General features: G+C 49.8%; 2 protein-coding genes across 7 annotated transcripts in view; both read right to left on the bottom strand.

Moving 5' to 3' along the window:
* Positions 1–40: 40 nt before the first annotated feature.
* Positions 41–4413, bottom strand: LOC116423831 (Serine racemase). 3 transcript variants are annotated; one of them, XM_031969467.2, is made up of 6 exons: positions 4370–4413; positions 3505–3624; positions 2307–2665; positions 1242–1404; positions 857–1149; positions 41–787 (listed from the first exon to the last, which is right to left on the bottom strand). In XM_031969467.2, the coding sequence occupies exons 1-6, from the start codon at positions 4370–4372 to the stop codon at positions 442–444; spliced, it is 1284 nt and encodes a 427-aa protein (XP_031825327.1). In that variant the 5' UTR covers positions 4373–4413; the 3' UTR covers positions 41–441. The 3 variants fall into 3 exon arrangements, with proteins under 3 accessions (XP_031825327.1, XP_031825326.1, XP_031825325.1); XM_031969466.2 differs by lacking the exon at positions 4370–4413 and adding an exon at positions 3890–4082; XM_031969465.2 differs by lacking the exon at positions 4370–4413 and having other exon boundaries at positions 3505–3848.
* A 2684-nt stretch (positions 4414–7097) lies between these two features.
* The window catches only part of LOC116423830 (uncharacterized), a 36802-nt gene continuing 23255 nt past the window's right edge, over positions 7098–20644 (bottom strand). For 3 of the 4 annotated variants that reach the window (XM_076369837.1, XM_076369839.1, XM_076369838.1), the window contains 4 exons: positions 19555–19732; positions 15034–15203; positions 9722–13263; positions 7098–9662 (listed from right to left, as the gene is read on the bottom strand). In XM_076369837.1, coding sequence (XP_076225952.1) covers positions 8447–9662; positions 9722–13263; positions 15034–15203; positions 19555–19732 — 5106 coding nt within the window. In that variant the 3' untranslated portion in view covers positions 7098–8446. Of the gene's footprint in view, positions 9663–9721; positions 13264–15033; positions 15204–19554; positions 19733–20644 lie in introns of those variants that run through there. The other variant, XM_076369840.1, reaches the window with a different exon arrangement.

Genomic DNA, 20644 nt, shown 5'->3' with positions numbered 1-20644 from the left:
ACGCGTGGAAATCATGGTGCAATGAAAATTGAACATCCTGTCGCTCGCCAGTACTTATTATTTTTCTTGGACGTGATTGTATAAATTAAAATTCTGTTAGTAACTATGTATGTATATTATATACACTTACTTCTACTTTGATATTAAAGCTCAACGACCAATATCGATAATAACCTTCATTCCTCATTACTGAATTACCCATTCGAACTGAGCCTGTATTTGAAACAATCCCTGTCTAAAAGAATCTCCTAAAAAATCTCTTCGCATCTCACTACCCACTTAGCAGTCTTCGAGAAGCTCGAACCACTACCCAAACGTAATCGAGTCAGTAACGATATCAGGATTGTTAAGTTTACGATTAAATACGAGCTCCGAAACTTTTCCCCTTGCGATCCACGTCGTTAGGTTTGGTCCTTGCATCATCGACGTCCAGATCCACTGTTAAACGTGTAACGTGGACATGTAAGTAGTGCCGAACACTACTTTCCGGTACTTCTGGTGCAGCATGTTCCTCAGCTGATCCGCGTGCTCCTTGTCCCTGGTCTCGCAGACCACCTTCACCTCCACGCTGAAGATGTCCGACATGATCCACGCCCGCTCGTGCATAACGTCTTTTATCGAGACGCCGACGTTGGCCAGCATCCTGCACAACTCCGAGATCCCGCCGGGTCGGTCGGAAACGGTCACCGTGAACTTCACGAGGCGACCTTCGGCGGCCAGTCCTCTGTCCAAACATCTGCCCAGTATGGTAGTGTCGATGTTCCCTCCGCAAAGTGGCAGCACTACCCTGGTTAACAGTAAAATTACTTCAAATCGCTGTTCGCTGAATTCCCCGATGCTCCCGATCGAGACGAACCTTTTCCCTTTCAGCTCGTCCAGCTGCCCCGCCAATATGGCCGCCAGGCCAGTCGCGCCAGCGCCCTCTACGACGCACTTCTCGCTTTCGATCAGCTTCAGAATCGCGATGGCGATCCATTCTTCCTTCACCACGACCAGCTTGTCGATCAACGGGTTCGCCGTGGCGAAAGCGTTGTATCCCACCATAGGCACCGCCAGGCCGTCGGCCAAAGTGGACTCTATGGTGGTGTACACGGGCCGGTCCGCCTTTCTCGCCATGGTGAAACTGGCGCACCGCTCCGACTCGACACCCTGAAACCGAAATCTCGCGTCACTCGAATTCTCTCGAATAAATACGAGAATGTATATGCGTAAATGCTCGATGCGGGCGAACGATGACTCACGATGATCGTTATGTTAGGGTGGAGAGTCTTCGCGGCTAAAGCTACGCCGGCGATCAGACCACCGCCGCCCACTGGGATCACCAGCGCGTCGATGTCGGGTACTTGCTCCACTATCTCCAATCCTAGGGTTCCCTGTCCCGCCATGATGTCTGGGTGATCGTAGCTGAGAAAGGAAATGCATTTGGTAAGTCTCATCGGTCGGCGGTCCATCGATCGGAAGCTGCAGGTGAACAAGACGGTTCGGATTACCGGATCGTTGGGATAATAAGAATCTCCCTTTTACTAGATTTCGTCTCGATTTTTTTTTTACGTGATCGAATCGCTCAGAAGCCATTGCGGTTCGATCCAGAGGTTTGCCTACATTGTGAAAAATAATGTTCCAGCTGAAATGATTGTACAATATTCAGAAACTGTACAACGAAGTGCTCTCTGACCTAGGAAAAACGAGCAGACGAGTAAATTCTTTTGTAACTGAATATTGTTTACTCCTTGAAAATTGACTGAAATTAGATGATATCAAAAGATCGACTTAACTGCGTTGGATTCTGAGCTACTCAGTTGTGAGCAATGACTATGCAGCCTTAATCGTTTGTTTTCTACGTTTGCTTTCTACGTTTCCTATGTTTGCTTTCTTTGTTTGACTAGAGATCTACCATACTATTACCTTATTAACCCTTTGCACTCAAGAGGCGACTTTCAGTCGCCAGATGATTTGATACAGGGAAATTATGAACTTCGGTATTTACCGTTAACCTTTATATACTGCATCAATGCGTGAAATATTGAAAGGAAATAGCTTTGTTCCCTAATTTATTTGTGATTTCATGTTAGATTCATTTTAAAGAATCTTGTCTACATCTAATTAGAAAGTATAGAATATTTCAAATGAAAAAATTTCAAGTGCAAAGGGTTAATTAGTCTCGAGTCGATTGAAGCGTTCTACTCAGCGAAATTCGCTAGAAATGAACACACCGACGCGTTAAATGCCCACGTACATGTTTACACCTAATGAACACGTAAAGATTCGTGGTCTAATTAGACATTCCCGTGATTATATCCACGTACCCATTTATATACGTCAGTCCAGCCTCTTTAGCTTGTTTAAGAGCGATTCGCTTCGCCTCTCCCATGTCGCGGCCGTCCACGATCACGTTGGCTCCGTATTGGCGACAAGCCGCGATTTTCATGATGGGCGCCAAGATAGGCATCACCACCGTCACCGGAATCCCCAATTTGCATCCGTGGTAGCATAAAGCGAGAGCGTGGTTGCCCAACGAAGCTGATATCACGCCGGCCTTCTTCTGTTCGTCCGTGAGCATCACGAGAGCGTACCTCGCCCCGCGTTCCTTGAAGCTTCCGGTTGCTTGGAGGAAGTCCTTCTTCAGAAACAGATCGATCCCCGTCATTTCCGACAATCGCGATCGCTGGGAAAATTAACAGCGAAGACATACGATTAACACTTCGCGCGCCACGGGAATTACCGTCGTAATTCGCTTATGAACTGCATCGATTTTTTGAAGGAAATATTAATATATATTCAAGTTCTTGGTCATTTTTGTATGAAACATTAATTTATATTCGAGTTCTTGGTCATTTTTATATGAAATATTAATTTATATTCAAGTTCTTGGTCATTTTTGTATGAAATATTAATTTATATTCAAGTTCTTGGTCATTTTTATATGTTTCGACTTCAAATTGAACATTTTCAACGTGATTCAACAAATATATGTATCACGCGACGCTTGTTTCATCGTGACTTAACCCTTTGCACTCTGAGCAAATTTTAACGCTTGACACTTTTCCTACTGTAACTAATAAGATAATTGGCTAGAAAATGGAGGTGAAGTTAGATGATAAATTCTTAGCGGAGTTCCACCGAGTGTTCCATCTCTTTCGTTCTTCCGCCTCGTCGACTGCTGGGAATAGCAGCGAAGAAAAGCTCTGCACGAGGAAATTTTAACCCCTTGCCCTACGACGAGTGAGACTCGTGGTGAAGATTTTCAACGTGATTCGACAAATATATGTATTACTCGGTTCATTCGAATTCAAAGTAAATATTATTCCCCTGTATTCAACTGTGATACAAGGAAATATAGGCATAACATATGCTTAGGATTTCTCTCTTTTCCCAATAAATTATCAACGACAAAGTAGCCGTATCGATCAGAGTTGAGAAAGGAATCACAGGCCAAGGAGTTAAACCCCGCAGAATCCATATCCGCAAACCGAACGACATTCTGAAACTCCACGAGCAACATACCACGCACGGTGTGTTAACGATCCCGCACTTGATCTTAAACGCCGCCGACGTGATATCCTCGAAGGTGATCCTGTGCGGGTTCTCCTCCACGCAGAAGGGGTCCACCAGCTCCTCGTCATTCTGCGGAAAGAAACGCAGACTCTCTGACACCGTTCCCGTCGAATCGCACCAGCCGCTCGGGTCGAAGTCTCGGACGACTCGAAGCAGCGGCCGTTCGATGAGAGCGATACAGTAGGAGAGAACGCGGTCGAACAATTCCATCGTCCCGAAGTCGCGCGATCGAGATCGCGTATCTCGGTCCCCGTCATTTTCCCGACAACCCGCGGAAAACGAACATGCGCGATCGAGCGATTTTTATCGTGGGATTCGCTGACGCGATGATTACGTGGAGATCCGGCGCGTGTGCGTCGTCGCCGTCAGCTCCGGCGATCGGATCGAGCGCGCGGCCGTTCTGCAGGTCCGACGACTTCTTATTCAGGTCCTTCATCGTGTGTCCGGCGTGCGGCGGAATCGCGAAAAATCGACTGCGGCCGTGCGCGGGACGGCCGAGTTACTTATCCGAACGTGCGCGGCCGAGTATCGCGATGACACTCGTTATCGCGGGGACCTCCGACCCCGTTTCTCGGCTACGCCGGCTCCCAAGTCTCGTGATTGCCATAGTTTCCCGGTCGTGCAGTTTTTCCACGCGATAACGCCGCCGGCGAATAATATTCCACTGGACGTCGGATTCGATTCCGTTCACTCCTCGATCGCAGGATCTCCGAACCTGCTTCCGAAATTCGGAGCATCGACGCGTTCAGCTTTCGCGAGGGATACGCGCTTCACGCGAAGACTCTCGGACCCGAACGGATCAACGTCAACGAACCATTGTTGATTGTTTTGTTCGGAGTCCGCTGGGATTCACAGAACGGTTATGAAAGATGTAGACTCATTTCGGTACTTTCGCTGAATCGACCGCGTTTTCGGCTGCTCGGCGAGACACGCGGAAATAGACTGGTACCGCTGGATCTCGATCGGAGAGTTTCCAGGCGGAGATAACCTCTGCCAGACCGATAAGGGTGGAACAATTACGACAGCCGGATAAATACGCGACTCGCTCTGCCGGGTTCGGCGTCGTTCGTTTTCGTGAATCGCGATTGCTGTGCGGCCTGCGTAGTTGAAGTGCGATTCACAGCGTGCACCAAGGAACCTTGTGTATTTCACGAGTGCTGTTTTCTAATTGTTTCGGATAAATGTTTACTCGAAACGAACAGTCCTCGATATCGAATGAATTGTTCTCAGTACTGTACTTCACTCGGTTGACGATGCGGTTATTAAATTGTTTAATTGCTCGCTTATTGGTTAGCATCGTGAACCTTGCTCCGATTAAAATTTCATTCGTTACTCTTATCTCCCATCCGCGATGCAAATAAAATGTCCGACGTTGCGCGGGGTAACGCGAGAATCGCAGAATGCGTGCAATGTTGATCGCGATTTGCGTCATTATCGGGAAAATCATTTTTTTCCCGCTGTTCGCGTCGATACTTTATTAATACTATTAATACCCGGAACGCGAACTGGACAAACGGCTTCGATACACTGTAACTCCAGTTTATTCCGAGATTATTTGTGGCTCCACGTTATTCCCCGCGCGCGTAACACAGTCGCGCGTATCGAATTCCGGCGCGGATCATTAAGAGTCGAAAAAAGCCTGGCAATAACCGATAGTTTATTCAGCTGCTCCGACCCGACGCATCGCGGCAAAAACATCGAGCCTACGGAAAAAGCCGAATAATTGGGAATGTCGTGTGTTCGAAACGTGAAACGAGGTCCCTTGAAAACCTGCGAATATAGTCCGACAGGATCTGGCGCTCTGTTACGCGCCCAAAAATGACAGTAAGACATCGTCGCTGTCGCGTGAGAAACAAAAGGAGCCTCTACGCCGGGCAGCCAATCGGTACGCTTGTCCGGCAAAGTTCTTCCTTGAGCATCGGTTAACCCTTTGCACTCGAGAGGTGACTCTGTCGCCACTCGATTTGACACAGTAAAACTATAGAATGTGATATTTAATGTTAAAATTTGTACAATGCCTCGACACGCGAGACATTGGAATAAAACAGCTTTGTTCCTCGATGTACCGGTGATTTCTCTTCGAATTAGTCTCAAAGAACATCGTCTTCGTAAAGAAATGTTAAATATTTCTAGTAAGAAACATTCGAGTGCAAAGGGTTAACATCGGCTCGCGAAATCAACAACCCAGTCTCAACGATAAACGTAGAAACAAGTCCAAGATCAACCTCTGTGCTGATGAAATTGTTAGAATCACTGTATTACTTCAACACTGTACTTTCGAGTGTGAATTTTTTTTTCTTGAAACTAAGCGAACTAGTTCAACGACCTTATCACCCTATCACTGTAAGTCGTAGGGTCCGAGAATCGCGAAGTCGAAAACACACTCTAATCTCTAAAAAATCGAGTCCGTCGAGGTTACAACGAACCGAAACTATTTACGATCCGTCGATCGAGAGACCTTTTGCCACCGATAATTTCAATGAATGATTTCACCCGTGTTATCGGCGTCCGTCACGTGTCAACGGGTTCAGCTGACCGCTTTATCTGATCGGTATCCCGTGTCTAATCGCGTCGCGCCGCTCCGCGATAATCTCGGTTTACAAACATCCCACGCAACCCCTGAAAACCGTGTTCTTCCCTTCCCCTTCGAAGGAACTTCGTTCCGGAAAATGGAAACTCGTTCCGTTTCCGCGGCGTCTCTCTTGCTGATGCAAGCGTAACGATGCTCGTTTGCGTGCGAGCACACCTCGGATATTTCCGTCGGCAAAAAGAGCCGCGGCGCGGCGCACGGTCGGGAGTCGTCGATTCTTACGATCCGTCGCAGCTCGTTCCGCGACCGTCCGCCTTACCCAAGCTAAAATTCCGTCGCGCCGATCCCGGCTCGTCCGCGGACCGCATTTTTTTCGACGGGTAACGAAGCTGCATTCGTCGCCGCGTACGTTCGCGTTCTCCGTCTACGACACGCGACGTCAGCTGTTCCGCGGCGAGGACGAAACGTTTCTTGAAATCATTCCTCGGGAACGAAGGGAACGCCTGAGTAGTAGCTGTTTCGATCGCTGTGTAACCTCTTAACCCTTTGCACTCGAGAGGTGACTCAGTCGCCAGATGATTTGATACAGAAAAATTATAAACTTTGGAATTTACCATTGGCCTTTGTATTCTCTATCAATACGTGAAATATTGGAAGGAAATAGCTTTGTTAACTAATTTATGTATGATTTCTTGTTCAGTTGATTTTAAAGGATCTTGGGTACATCTGATTAGGAAGTATAGAATATTACGAGTGAAAAACTTTCGAGGGTTAACCCTCTGCACTCGAGAGGTGACTCTCACCATGCAATTCGATAACCAGAATCATGAAGTTTTACATTTAATGTTAAGCTTCTTACGATCCATGAATATTTGAAATATTGAAATAACAACTTTGCTTCTTAACTTATGTACTTTCGTCTGAAAGGACGTCATCTGTAACTCATTGGAAACCGTTGAATATTTCCAGTGAAAAACATCCGAGTGCAAAGGGTTAATAGTGGCTGCTCGTAGCTAAAATTAGGGGCTCCTGAAAATGTTTGTATCTTTTTCATAAACTGCGGGGTGGCTGCTGATATTGAACTTAAGGATTATATACTGTACAAGAATGAAAAACGAATTAAAGAAAAGGACTCACATGTTATCGATATAATTTCGAACAATTCGAAATCAAAGGAGACTTCAAACAATCAGAAATAATTTGAAATAAATCCGAGATTCGAATAATCAATTACTATATCAACTTCTCCGAGAAGCGTCTGTTCGATGATCGCGAAAAGAAGAAATCAGGGGAAGAAATTAAGAAGAGGATTCTTCGACTGTTACTTCACGATTATTACCCACGGGCTCCGACAATCGCTCGCTTCCAACAAAGACGCTGTTTAATAAGTACGAAAGTCTAGCTGTAAGTTTACAACGTGGCGCCGAGACCGCTTTCCGTTAAACCAGCAGCGTGTCTAAAATATATGTTCGCCGAGTATCACAGACTTCCAGTCTACCTAACAGAAGCAGATTTCCATAATGGATGCGGGCGCTGTTCCGCGAGGAACGAAATAAAATAACGCAGACCCGACGACTCGCTGGTCGACGTAGTCGAAGGATTATTTACTCTGCTCTACGGGAGAAAGAGACTCACAGTTTCGAGGAAGATCTTTTAATATATCACGGAAACATGGGAGGAGAGAGTACGGGGCGAATTACACGAGTGATGACACGGAGGGGGTTGAAAGAGCGTGGATCAACAAGTCAGAGTCCCGAGGCGCGCTGTCAAACGTTACAAAAGACCGAACACTATTATTTACAAGGGACGCGCGCGTCGTTTGCGCGTTACAATAGAAAAATATCCGACGAATACGATTCACGATGCGACAACGCGTTAACACGCTCGCTGCCGAATTAGTCGAATTTCAGTGACAACGTTTCGTTCGAATTTTCACCTTGATTTATCGAATGCACTGAATATCGTTAAGACCTATGAAAGACAAGAGAGTTGAAAGAGTAGCTTACCATCGACTGTAACGTTTTATACTCTGTTTCGTTAACCCTCTAAGCCTATGTAACCGAAGTCACGTATCAGTATATTGGCATTCTGTTCATTTCACACTCAAAGTGGTGAATCGAGTTAAAATCGGTTAACTTTTACATTCAGGCGTGAAAGTTCAACTTCATTGTAACTTGGAAGTTTCGATGAAATTATTGAAACTATCGAATACATTGTCAATTCGTATTCATACGTGGATATTTAATTTTCTGCATAGATTTTGTTACAACGAACGAATCTTCAGGCCACAGAGGGTTGAACGACTTCGATCGTACTCTACTGGTTATCAGAATTCGACAGTGAACGCGTTAAAGAAAGACTTCACGAGGCGCTCGTGCCTCTGCTGCTCTCGACGATCCGCCGTCTTTCCCTGAGGAGCTCGAGGAACCTCGCCCTAGGACTTCCGGGGTATTTCAGTTTCTCCCTGAACTGAAGGTTCTCGTTCGAGCCCTCGGAGTCCTGACTCTTCGCGCACGCGTACAGCGTCGCGTCCCTGATCCTCCGCGAGCAATCGTCCGGCTCTTGAAGCCTTTCTCGAGTGTCCACAGTCGGCGCACGTTGCGTGTATTTGCTCTTCAGCCCCAATGAGTCATCCTCCGCGATCCCCGAGTCCGCCTTGCCACTTCTAGACAAACCGCTCCACGAATCATCCCGCTGCGTTCTCGCAGGAGTGTTCTCGTCGACGCGCAGCTTCGCTTCGATCCTGTCGAACCTCCTCAAAGGGAAGAAATCCTCTTGCAACGCGGACTCCGCGTCGTCGAAGGACTCTTGGACCCTCGCGACCGACAGGTTCCCGGTGATCTCGTAACTGGCGCAATCTTGCGCACTGTTCCCCGAGATCTCGTCGACGTCCAAGCTGCCCTGAACGTCCCTGCAGAACGACTCGTCGCTCGAGTGATTATATCTCTCTCTGAGCTTCGAGTAAGTCAGCGGACTCCGAGGTCTGCGGTCGGAGAGGCTCGCGAACCGACTTCGAAGCTTGCTCGAACCTCTGCAGCTCGTCGCGTTCGCGACGTTCATCAGCTGATCGAAGATCCTCTTTTGCAAGTCCTCGTCCTCGTCCTTCGCGACGCTTGAGTCGTCTATCGGCCGCGGACTCGATCGTGGTTGATAGTCGAATAACCTAGGACTACTCGAGTCCTCGCTGACGTCGGGATTTTTAGCGAGGATGCCGTCCCTCCTACCGGAAGCCGCGAAGTCGCTCGCCACGGGTGCACGATCCGTGCTGGGACTCGCTAAACTCGGTCTAGCGCCAGCAGATCCGCAGTTAACGCCGTACTTGACGCGCAGCAGCTCGTTGTGCCTGTCCACCCTCCGAATGCAGTCCTCCAGTCTCTGGATCCCTTTCAGGCATCGGTCGTACGACTCGGTCGAGACGATTATCTCGTCGTCCTCCTTCGGACAGTCGTCGGTCTTGTCCGTGAAATCGATCTTACGCTCCGGTTGATCCAGCTGATCGCGATTCCAGGGGAAGGAGTAATCCCTCCTACGAGATCCTTGCTTCCCGACGTGTTTGCGGTGACTGGTCGACGGGTACCTTGAAAAAGATTACGTTATTAAACGCCCGATGGAAGCTTGTTTCTAGAGAACTCTCACCTGTCGAGGACACTCGCGGCGTTCGCGTACCGATTGATGGAGTTCAGGTTCCTCATGAACGTCACCGCCTCGCTGAAATACTCCTCGAGGATATCCTTCGCCACGCGATCGCGCGGGACGCCCTCCTCGTCGTCCTCCGGGTTCTCGCAGCTGTCGGACTCGTTGCAGGCGGCCTTCGGCGCGTCTATCTTGAAGAACTTCACCTTCTTGTGATTCTGCGTCGAGTCTGTCTTCAAGTCCGGATGTACATCTTCCTTCGACGTTTCCTCGGTGTTGTCCGCGAGCACCTGCCTCTTACAGTTGCTCTCCATCCCTGAAACGCCCTTCTCCTCTTGCTGGGAGTCGTCGGTCTCGTCGTTCGACGACTGAACACCGTGCGGAAGGTCCGATGCGTTCCTCTTCTTCCGTTTCTTGATGATAGACCTAAGAGTCGCCTTCGAACTCTGCCTAGGGGACTGCTCTGCCGGGGTCACCTTGTCCTGAAACTCGGTAGAGCTGGAAAACGACACCTTCTTTTTCCCATTGTTATTCAGAGGATCGAGCGAGCTCTCGGTGTCCTCCTTCCGGTCTTCGGAGCTGTAACAAGGCCTGCCCAAGATGAGGGACTCATAGTCGTGTATCCGGAGGAGCTCCGTGCCGTCCTCCGTTGGCTTCATCTTCGGGAACTCAACGTGACTGTCCTCGAAATCCCCGGAGCTCTCGTTGCTCTCCGCTTCGATGGCGTTGGAAAGCTTAGGGCAGTCCTTCTTCGTGTGCGCCACCACGTCGGGCGGACAGAGGCTCTCCCTCTGTTCCAGGTCGGCCATCTTCAGCACCGTCTGCCCCAGGATGTTATTCTCACTGTAGTCCAGACTGTCATCCGAGAAACTGTGATCGTGCTCGACGTTGCTGTTCACTTCGGCCGTAGCGGACGAAGGAAAAGCTTTCGACTCGAACGTCCCGCTGGCTCTGCCGGAGTCTACCTTCGATCGCCTGAACGCGGAGGCCTGGTCCGCCGACGGCGCGCAACTCGAGCAAGATAAAATCAGCCCGGGCGCCGGAAGCTCGGTCTGCGACTGCCACGAAGGGGACAGCAGCCCCTCGTCGTAAGCGACCGGAGGAATTTTACTCGCTTGCTCCGGGGCGGGCCACTTTCGCCACGAATCCTCGTGAACAACTCTGTCGAATCCTTTCCCGAAGCTGCGCTTCTTCGTGATGAACGCCTCCGTGATTAAACCGTCCCTGATGAATCCCTTCCCGTTACTCTCCAAATCGACGGCATCGTTCTCCCTGGACTGCGACACGTACGAGGTCCCCAGGGAATTCCTGAAGGTAATGGATTTCCTCATCCGCGCCCCGTCCACGGCCACGTCGGTCCTCCTGGACACGCTGTTGGGGTCCTGAAAGATGTTCTCGATCCGGAAGACCCTGGCATCCGGCTGGCCGAGCGTCGATCTACTCTCGTCCTTGAAACGGTCCGCCTCGCCGCGAGGATCCTTCGTCTCGTCGGTCTGAACCTCGCCGTCCCTCGTCCTGGACTTCCTCTCTTGGTCCGTGTTGTCCAGCACGGCGATCCTGGACTCTAAGACGTTGGTGCTTTCGATCGTGATGCTGATCGTGTCTGGCAGAGATATGGAGATCACGCTTTTCTCGGCGCTGCCTATGGAAGAGAGGTTCCCAGGCTCGGGGTTGCAGCACTGTCGCAGGCACGCCGGAGCTTTGCTCTCTATCCTGCGCTGATCCGAGAGGCTGGACCTCGGAGTTTGAACCGCGAAGCTTCTACAAGAGGAATAAAGGGTATTCGTCGAGCTGTCCGCGTGCGGTATCCCCCGGCCGGACATCGGACACACGTCGGAGACCTCCGTGCTGGACAAGTTGCTCTCGGCGTAATTCTGCGTGTCGTCCGACAGAATCCCGGAGTCGTTTCTCGGAGAGTGGATGTCGTACTCGAACTCGTCCAGATCGTTCACCAAACTGGCCACATCCTTGCACCTGACGATGTCCGTTCTGGGCTTGTCGGTTAGCGTCGACATCTCCTTCACGCGAAGGACGGGTTTCTTATCGGTGACGATCTCGCAGCCCTCGTGGTCCTCCGTCAGCACCGCGACGTCCTGCCGATTAATCTCGGGCGTCTCCGTCAGCGACGCGGTGTCCCTCATGCGAACGGTCCTCGAACACTCGGTCTGCGTGTCCACGCAGACGCGCCTCCGTTTGCCCAGCATCTTCCTCGAGATCTCCTGCAGCTTCATCCTCGCGAGAGACTTCACTTCCGTTCCTTCCGGAGGGGACCGGACGCCCGAAGCATCGTCCGGTGGCTTTTTAGCGGAGTACAATCTCTCCGTGACAGCCGCCACGATCTCCGCTCGCTTGGCGCGCTGAATGGGCGTGTGAGTCTTCGAAGAGGACGACTCTTGGTCGATCGAATCCTTCCGGTGCAGAAGTTTCTCCCTCGTCAGGCTGGAGATCAAGATCTGCTCGTCCTTCGAGCTGCTGGAACTGCTGTCCTTGCTGGTCTTCCTCTTCAAGCACTCCAGACTCGGCTTCCTCGCGTGACCCTTCCCTTTCGCGACGATCTGGTTGCTCGACTCCTTCAGACTCTTGTCGGAATCGTTGCTACCTTTCCGCTGCAACAGCTCCTTGCCCCAAAGATTCTTGTTGACGATCTTCTGATCCTCGATCTCCCGTATGTTGTTCAACTTCTTGGCCCTCTCCGGCACCGCCGATCGCCTCTCCAAGTTGGTGTGCGACCTTTCCAACGAGAACACCGGTTCCTTCTTCTTATGGATCGTCTCCACCGAACCGAACTTCTTCGACGTATGAATGTTCGTCGGCAGAGACACCGACAGCAGGTCCACCGAGTCCTGCTTCCTGAACTTGGGCTTCTCGTTCAATTTCGAGGCGGACTTGACGCGGGAGAAGCTGGAGGTCCGATAGACGTCTATCTCGTAGTCTCCGGAGGCGTGACACGAGTTCACCGAGCTGCTCCTCTCGTCGTGGTCGATGCTCTCCGGTTTGTCCGCGTCCTCGAACGGCTCGCGATCGTTCCCGGTATCGATGAACTCGACGTCGATGCCGTCCTCGACCGCCTCGTCGGAGCAAATTTCCTCGATCTGCGCGGAGGACTCTTGCAGACTGTCGTCCGGCTTGATCAAAACCGCGACCAGCGTCGGGATGTCCACGAACACGGACTCGTGGATCTCGTTGACCTCGTCCTCCTCGTCGTTCAGCTCCGTCACTTTGGCGCGGTTGTAGCCGCCCCCGAGGCGATCCTTCGACCCGAGGAACTCGTACGAGCCGAACCTCTTCAGCGACGAGCCGGGATCTATGATCGCGAGGCTCTCCGTGGACGTGGATCTCCGCAGGGGAGTAACGCTCTTAGGCAACTGCTGCTCCTCCGTTTTCGACTCCGCTTGTCCTTTAGCGTTCGACTCGATATTCAACTCCTCGGACCGTTCGATCGGCACAGTTTCCCCTATCGTCGCACTCTCCGAAACGTCGTGAACGCTCTTCCCTTGATCCTGATTCTTCCCGCAGGAGCACAGAGCTTTGTTCGGCTCTATGTTCTAAGAAACAAAAATGCGATCGATTAGTCGGACAAGCTATTCGAAAATAAGAGCAACAAAATTTCTTGGGTAAAACATCGACGTAAACGGCGTAGAATTCCTTCCACAGCCGACGGAATTCCGATCTTCGTTAACCGAAATCCTCGGCGAGTTCGTTAGAGCAATCAATTAGCGATTCGAGAGATGAAGTTGGTCCGATACCTCGCGCCTCGCGTGAGAAGGCTGTCGAGCCGATTGGCCGGAGAAGTGGAAACGATACGTGAAAATTGTTCGCCGTGATAATATCACAAAGGGGAATTCGAGCGGGCTAGTTAATGGCCGATTACGTAATGCGCGTGGCGTCCGAAGGACACCGTGATACCCGCCTTCGCCGCGGGATGGTAATGCGGATCGCTCATTAAACGGACGCACCTGTGAACTGTATTTTATCAGCAGTCGTTCGGTTCGTCCGCTCGTTCGTTCGTTCGGCGAGCGATCCTCAGCCCGGAACCCGACGGTCGGTCGCTCAATGAACATCAAATAAACGATCCATGCATTTCATTTGCGTAATGACGTTTCGGCGCGAGTTTATACCGCGGAGGCACCGATAATAAACTCGCGCGATTTATCCACGCCCGGCCGAGCCTCGAAACGCGCGGCGAGCGCCGAATTTTCGGGGTCGGGGGCGATTCGTTCTAGGACGGCCGCGGGATTTTGTAATCGGTCGATAGCAAATCAGCCCCGATTATAAATAGACGCCGCCCAATTTACCCGGTGAATCGCCGGGACGTTCCGCGGAGTGTTTGCTAATTTATTTTTCCGTTTGTACCGTCGACGCGATGTAACGCCTCCTACCCTCCCGCCCGTGTTTGTTAACGTCCGCGCGCGAAAAGTGCCATTGTCGCGGCTTGTTTATCGCGAGCACTCGACGCGAGCGTGCTCGATACGGGATAATGATTTTCTACGATTTTCCGGATACCGGTCCGTTCGGCTGGTACCCGCCGGAGTATCGCGGGAGCGAAACCTTGTATGAATTCATGCAACAATGAGGATAATGACTGCTTATTACCTGATTATTATGACTGCGGACGCTAATTGCTCGCGAGACCGGTTTTTCGTACGGCATTACAATATTAATATGCGTTCAAGACTATATGGAGCAGTTTATATTCGAAAGCCATTAATGTTACATTATTTTCCATGCGGAACGATGATATCCATTGCGTCATTGAATGTTACAACGATCTTTATAGGAGTTGGGTAATGTTGAGTCGATTCTTTGATATCTGATCCCTGTCAATTTTAATAGAATAAATAACATTCTTTGCAGTTATTCAAGAATTCACTCGTTTTCGGTTTTTAGAGATCAAGGAGACCTAGAAACTTCTTATAGCTTCTGAATATGTTGTACGATCATTTCAAAACGTGAATTTCCTCGGTCTCTGCTTTCCGGACTACCGCATTGGCGTCTAAGCGACTCGTTAGAAAACTGAGAAAAATATGAATGACAATTCTAAATACACGACTTACGCGTGAATCGCAACGCAAGTTTCTTTTTCTCTTTGCTTTAACCCTTCCTGGACGGAGATTCTTTGAAATATACAAAACCCTCGGATAAAGCTAAGTTCCACACCGGTCGCTTAACTAATAGAACAAGAGGAAACTACGTATTATTGCTGTTTAAGTAATTAAGCGATTCGTTTGTGACTTGGTATTCCAGATATGAACATTTCAGACTCCCCGGGATGTCGACGTTCACGTGCAAAGGGTCGAAAGATCGATCGAGCTCACCTTTTCCAACAACAACGATGACAGCCTCGCCACCTCTGCCCTCAGTTCGCGTATCAGCCTCGCTACCGGATCCTCGTTGACCACCGGACGGTTGACAACGCTCTGCGCCCTTTGCGCGAATCGCAGAGTGTGTGCGGTCTCGTTGTAACTTCCGCTTGCGGGCGATATGGCTAAAAATCGGGAAACAACGGTTGCAGTCGACGCGTGGCAATTAACGGAACCCGTTCGACTCGCCGCGAAATCGAGGGAGCGAACGTCTATCACTTTCATCGGCTCGAAAGTCTATTACTACTAGATCGTAACATATGAAACGTCCGATTTCGATTGAGTACTCTACCCCTTTGATATTTAACTTGATATTTATCCATCACCGGCGGATTTTCACATTTCTCAAACGTTTCTGTCGCTTCCTCGAGGAAAACCTTTAGGAATCATCGAGGACATTGAAGAGACTAACACTGGAAAGCCAGACGTGTAGAAAAATCGAATTGAAACACTACAAACTTACTAGAAAATTTTCTAAAATTCCATCGTCGTTTCAATGGAAAACCTCGATTGCCGAAGGACTCGTGTTAATTCCAATCCAACCCAAAAACGTTTCAAACGTTACGACCTAACACAAGTAAGTCAACATCGAATCACGTTCACTCGCCGGAGACTTCGTCCCCGAGACAATCGATGTCAGAGTTCACGCGGCACGAAGGGGTTGACACGTATCCGCGGAAAGTGGGAAAAGGTGGGTCACGGACGGCCGCGATCGCGCACGAGAACGCGGTCGGGGAAAAATTCCGAACGATCGCTCGCGCTCGATCCTCCGCGAAACGAGAGGACGTCCGCCTCGCCTCGAGCCCTGATTTAATTCGACAAAGTCCCGCCATCCGAGAGCTCGACCCCCTCCCCCGCCGCCATGTTCCATACGCGGTCAATCATAAACGCAGACAGTGAATATTAAACGCTCCCCAGTTCGCCCGGCTCGCCCGGCAAGCCTGCGTCGCCCCCGCTCCGCCCCCGACCCCGATAATAAACCCGAATGCTATTAGCAATTCAATTAGCCGTCGATGATCAGCGGTTTGGAATATTTCGCCGCGATTAATTATACGCGTTCTGTCCCGGCCCAGGAATATTCGGGAATTCTTCCCGTTTCCGCGACACCGCGGCCCGAGCGCTAATTGGCTCGCCGGTTTTTCTAGTCCCTCTGTTAATTATATCCCCTAATGTATCAGGGCGTCGCCGACATCGAGCCCCGGCTGTGGAATTAATCCGAATTAAACGCGTGCCCGGTTATCGCGCCGGCGAACTCCCGCCGGCGATTTGACAAAAATTCTTATGTCGCACAGTGCGGCCGGCTGCGGACGAAACCGTGGAATCCGAGTGTTCGGATAATGAGAATTGGAGATTACCGACGTGCCGCTAAGTAGGATTGCGCGGAATGATTCTCATTCGGGGAATAATGGTATCGTGAAAATGAGAGGAAAACGGAAACTGAACCGAGCGAAAATATTCGTTGTAGTCTGACGAACCAGCGAGCAGTTGAATCGAGTTTTTGAAATTTCTCTATAGAAACTTCGATGCATGGAGCTTTAGTTGATTTACAATTCTGTTTGCTAAACGGATTTCTTTAATAATTTCTCAGAGAAACATCTGTTTGATAATCGCGAGAAGGAGAGATCAGGAACGGGTAATTTTAACTAGTCCGGTAATCTTAATGACTTCATAATATCCTCGTAATATATCAAAAAAATATAAGCACCATACGTTTACCACCATACCTTACAACTTTTACCTGATGCATTTGTTTGTATCGCTCATATTTTTCAAGTTACCGAGTCTCGTCCAAGAAACGGCCGTTCGGCCGCACTGTGTGGAAAGCGATACACGGGATTGATTCGTGAATTTCATCGGGACGCGCGTGAAACTCGTCAATGATGAATCTCGAGTGCACTGTTCTACTTGGAAACGAAATAGTAAAGGTGCTTTTCGTGAGCGTCTACTGTTTCGCTGTTCTCGTTCGTACAAGGAGTCGCTTAGTGCGGGGTCTTCTAGTGCTTCGACCTCGCGGTCGTTGCTTACGGTTCGATAAGGTACGGATATGAATGCGCCTCGATGACTCTTGATTTACACGATTTCTAGGTTGCCGAGAGGGTGTTGTTCGGCCCCGACGGGGCTCTTTGTGCTCGGCACGACGCGTGCCCGTTCATCTTCTCGTCTACCGCAATTCCCGTCCGTCGGTAGATACATACGCAACAAGAGACTTCACTGTGTACCTAGGTACTTTTCTACGGTGCCGGTGTCTAACTACGTTTAAATTCTACGAGATTTACGGCCGGACCCGTTCCGGGGAACTTTACTGCCGCGGTTCTCTCCGAGGCAAGACACCAAAGACGTCCCGCAGTAAACGTCGTTGCCGCGCGATTTACAGCCGCGTCGCCGGAACGTATCAACGCTACGTGCGAACAGTGCGATCCGATCAGTCACGGGTTCATCTACCAATATAATCTACCGTCGCCCCTCCGGCGAGATCCAACTGCCCGCTGGAAGTGCGACGCCAGTGCGGGGTTCGGAGAGCTTCGTTCGAGCGACGGAACGCAAAATGTTCGAAGTTTACGGTACTCGCGGCAGAAAGAATCGACTGCGTGGTCCGTGTTAGTAGCACGATACTCTGCTTTGTGTCCGGTAATAACACGGACGACGATACGAAACGCGTAGCGTCGCGACACGACGATATTGTGGCTAAAGCACTCTTGATTCTCGACGAACACCGTAAACTCGCGAAGTCTTGCGCCCTCGAATTTCGCCAGCCTGGTGATCACGTGACACGTCAGTGGCTACGTTGCGGCACAAGCTGAGAGAGGATTATCGTATTTACCGATGCCGTTCGCTACCAGTTTTTCGCGCCGGTTATCGAATTTTAATCTGGCCGCGCCTTAGCTCGCCTGGAAAACCATTTAAACCAATTACGATCCGGCCTCGAGTCGGCGCCCCGGTATCGTGGGCGCACAATTTCATGAATCAGAGGCTCGCGATAATAATTCTCCTCCGGCAATTAACCGGAATTTATGGAAAGCCGGAGACAGAGAGAGAAAGAGAGGGAGAGAGAGAGAGAGAGAGAGAGAGAGAGAGAGTTAAGCGACGCGCTCCGTCGCGGAGCTGGGAAGCACGGAAAAGGGACTTTAAATGTTTTTTGCCGCGGCGCCGCGCATCCTCCCATCGCGCTGCCTCCGGAAACTGAATCGTCCTCCCGAATTAACCCATTTGCATCGTACAGGACCATGATGAATCGCGCTTTTATCGTTGCAGTTTGATTGTGCTCCTTTAATAGACGCCTGTATTTAACACTCGATTTACGGACGTTTATTCTACACTTTGTCCGACTGCTCCTAGAAAGTTAGGCGTTTATTTATATAGATCACGGAAATTGTAGCTTAGAGATTACAGTATTATATTGTAGATCGTAGATTGTACAACTACAGAGTTAAACTGAGTTTGCAAAATTTCTCTATAGAAACTCCAACGATGCGTCTGTCGAGGCTTCAACCCTTCGCGGTCCGAAGTGTTCCCGGTTTCTCACTTTGAGGTTCACGTAGATAGTTCATTCAATTGCAGCTTAATACGACGCTCTATTTATTTATTCAAGAATATTTTGGAGTCGTTGAAATGTTACCTTTAAATGGTACAAGTGTGACGCTGCAGATAAATACAGAAAAAATTATTAAAACAGGTAGAGGTTGCGATAAAATAGACTGCTAAGGGTTAGTCGATTCAGATCTGTTCGCGCGGTGCTCAATCGGTTGCTTGAATAATTTCTCAGACATTTCTTATCTTCCTAATAATCCCAAGAATACGTCGTGATCCGCCTATCAGGTGGCTGTACCGTCAAGCCCATAAAATGTTCACCGGTGCACGTGCACGCGACGGTGTACTCGCGACGAACCACTTGGTCATTCAGAGAAGTAACCTAAGTACGAGAAACGGGAGTATCTTCTTTTATCTCGGCTCCTCCGCGGGCGCCAGCGAAATCGGACGCATTGAAATTTCGCGCGCGTGCGATTCCTGTGGCTGCTACCCTAAATATAGTACGGCATTCTTTGTCGACTCGAACATAGTCCGAGAAGGTAAATACGTGCCAGCGATGCAAATGCGTTAAACGTCGCGACCGAGCGACGGTGAAGAGCGGAACACGGTGCGAATTCGGACTCCGCTTCGATACGTTCACCGGAGATATTCGCGGGAGAATCTGGGACGAGCGTAAAACGGATCAACGACGGATTCGAACCGGGATCGGGGACGCACGGGGGACCGAGCGCGCGGACGGAGAAAAAGAAGTGCGCTCGTTCCACGTGTAAATCGTCGTTTAATGGGAGAGGGGCGCGCGGCCGGGGAACGGCGCTTTCTAAGAATAAATGCGACGCGATGGAACAGGTGAAGGGGATGGCGCAGGGGATGCCGCGACCGGTCGCGGGAGGACGAGCTAGGAAAGGGGGCGAGGACAGAAGAAGGGAAGATCAAAGGGAAGACACTTACTGGCGAGCATAATGGTAGTGGCATTTCCGCCGAGCGCGTCCTTCAGCAGCCAAGTAAGCGAAGAATCTCTGTAAGGGATGAACCTCCTGCCTGGCCCGCTTCCGGTCGAGCCTCTCTCCGCGAGGGCTGATATCACGTTCCCTAGGGCCACTAGACTCTTGTTTATGTTCGCACCCTCCTGCAAATTACACGGTACCTTGTCCTTCACGGTTCCGTCAGGTATATTTTCGATGAACGTCGGACGACGAAGATCGGGCGGAATCTCGAGAGACGCGGATTTTTCGGGTTTCTCGCTCGTTTAGATCGTCGCGGTTCGAAAACGTACGCGGAATTGTTTCGCGCGCGGAGCGCAAATATCGGAGGACTTCAACTTGTTTACGTTTGGACAACGGCTACACGCGTTGTTTGCCGAATGCAAATAAATTCTGTTTCCCGGAGACGAGAGCACGTTGGAAACGGAAAGTTGGAAAGTAAATATCTTCTATGTTTTCAAGATGAATAGGCTTTTAACCTTTCAGCTAGGACTGGCCGCGAAGATGTGCCGGGTTCGACGCGGTCTGATTGTAAACGTAATGTCACTGCGATTTGAGACTGTGGTTACGTTGGGTTAGACTAGAACGTGCGCGATTATCGATGACGGAGAGAGAATCGTGCCGCTGTAGTCGTGTACCGTTCAAGAAGATGGTGCACGCGATAGCCGTTACAGTGGCGTGTAATAGCTAAACAGTGATATACGACAAAGCCACTATAGTGTCGTACAATAACTAAAATATGATGAAGACGAAAGCTACTATAGCGGTGTATCGTTGAAAAACGTAATTGATTTACACGATAGCCACTATAATGGCGTGTAGTAGCTAAAAAATGATATATACTAAAGCCACTATAGTGACATATAGTAACTAAAAAATGATATCCACCATAAGCCACTACAGTGGCGTATAGTAGCTAAAAGATAATGTAGACGAAAGCCACTATAGTGGTGTACAGTAGCTAAAGAATGATATACACTAAAGCCACTATAGTGACATATAGTAGCCATAAAATAACATACACCAAAGCCAGCATATTGACTTTTAGCCACTATAGT

Source organism: Nomia melanderi, chromosome 8 (genome assembly GCF_051020985.1).
Source record: "Nomia melanderi isolate GNS246 chromosome 8, iyNomMela1, whole genome shotgun sequence".
NCBI lineage: Eukaryota > Metazoa > Arthropoda > Insecta > Hymenoptera > Halictidae > Nomia > Nomia melanderi.
Note: the sequence above shows the minus strand (reverse complement) of the source record. Positions and strands in the feature narration are given on the sequence as shown.

Excerpts from the sequence above, each read along its gene's own strand:
- LOC116423831 (XM_031969465.2), bottom strand. The coding sequence starts at position 3,765 with ATGGAATTGTTCGACCGCGTTCTCTCCTACTGTATCGCTCTCATCGAA. Across the intron at positions 2,666-3,504 it reads TCGTTAACACACCGTGCGTG|CGATCGCGATTGTCGGAAAT; the intron begins GTATGTTGCTCG and ends TAATTTTCCCAG. Across the intron at positions 1,405-2,306 it reads GGACTGACGTATATAAATGG|CTACGATCACCCAGACATCA; the intron begins GTACGTGGATAT and ends TTCCTTTCTCAG.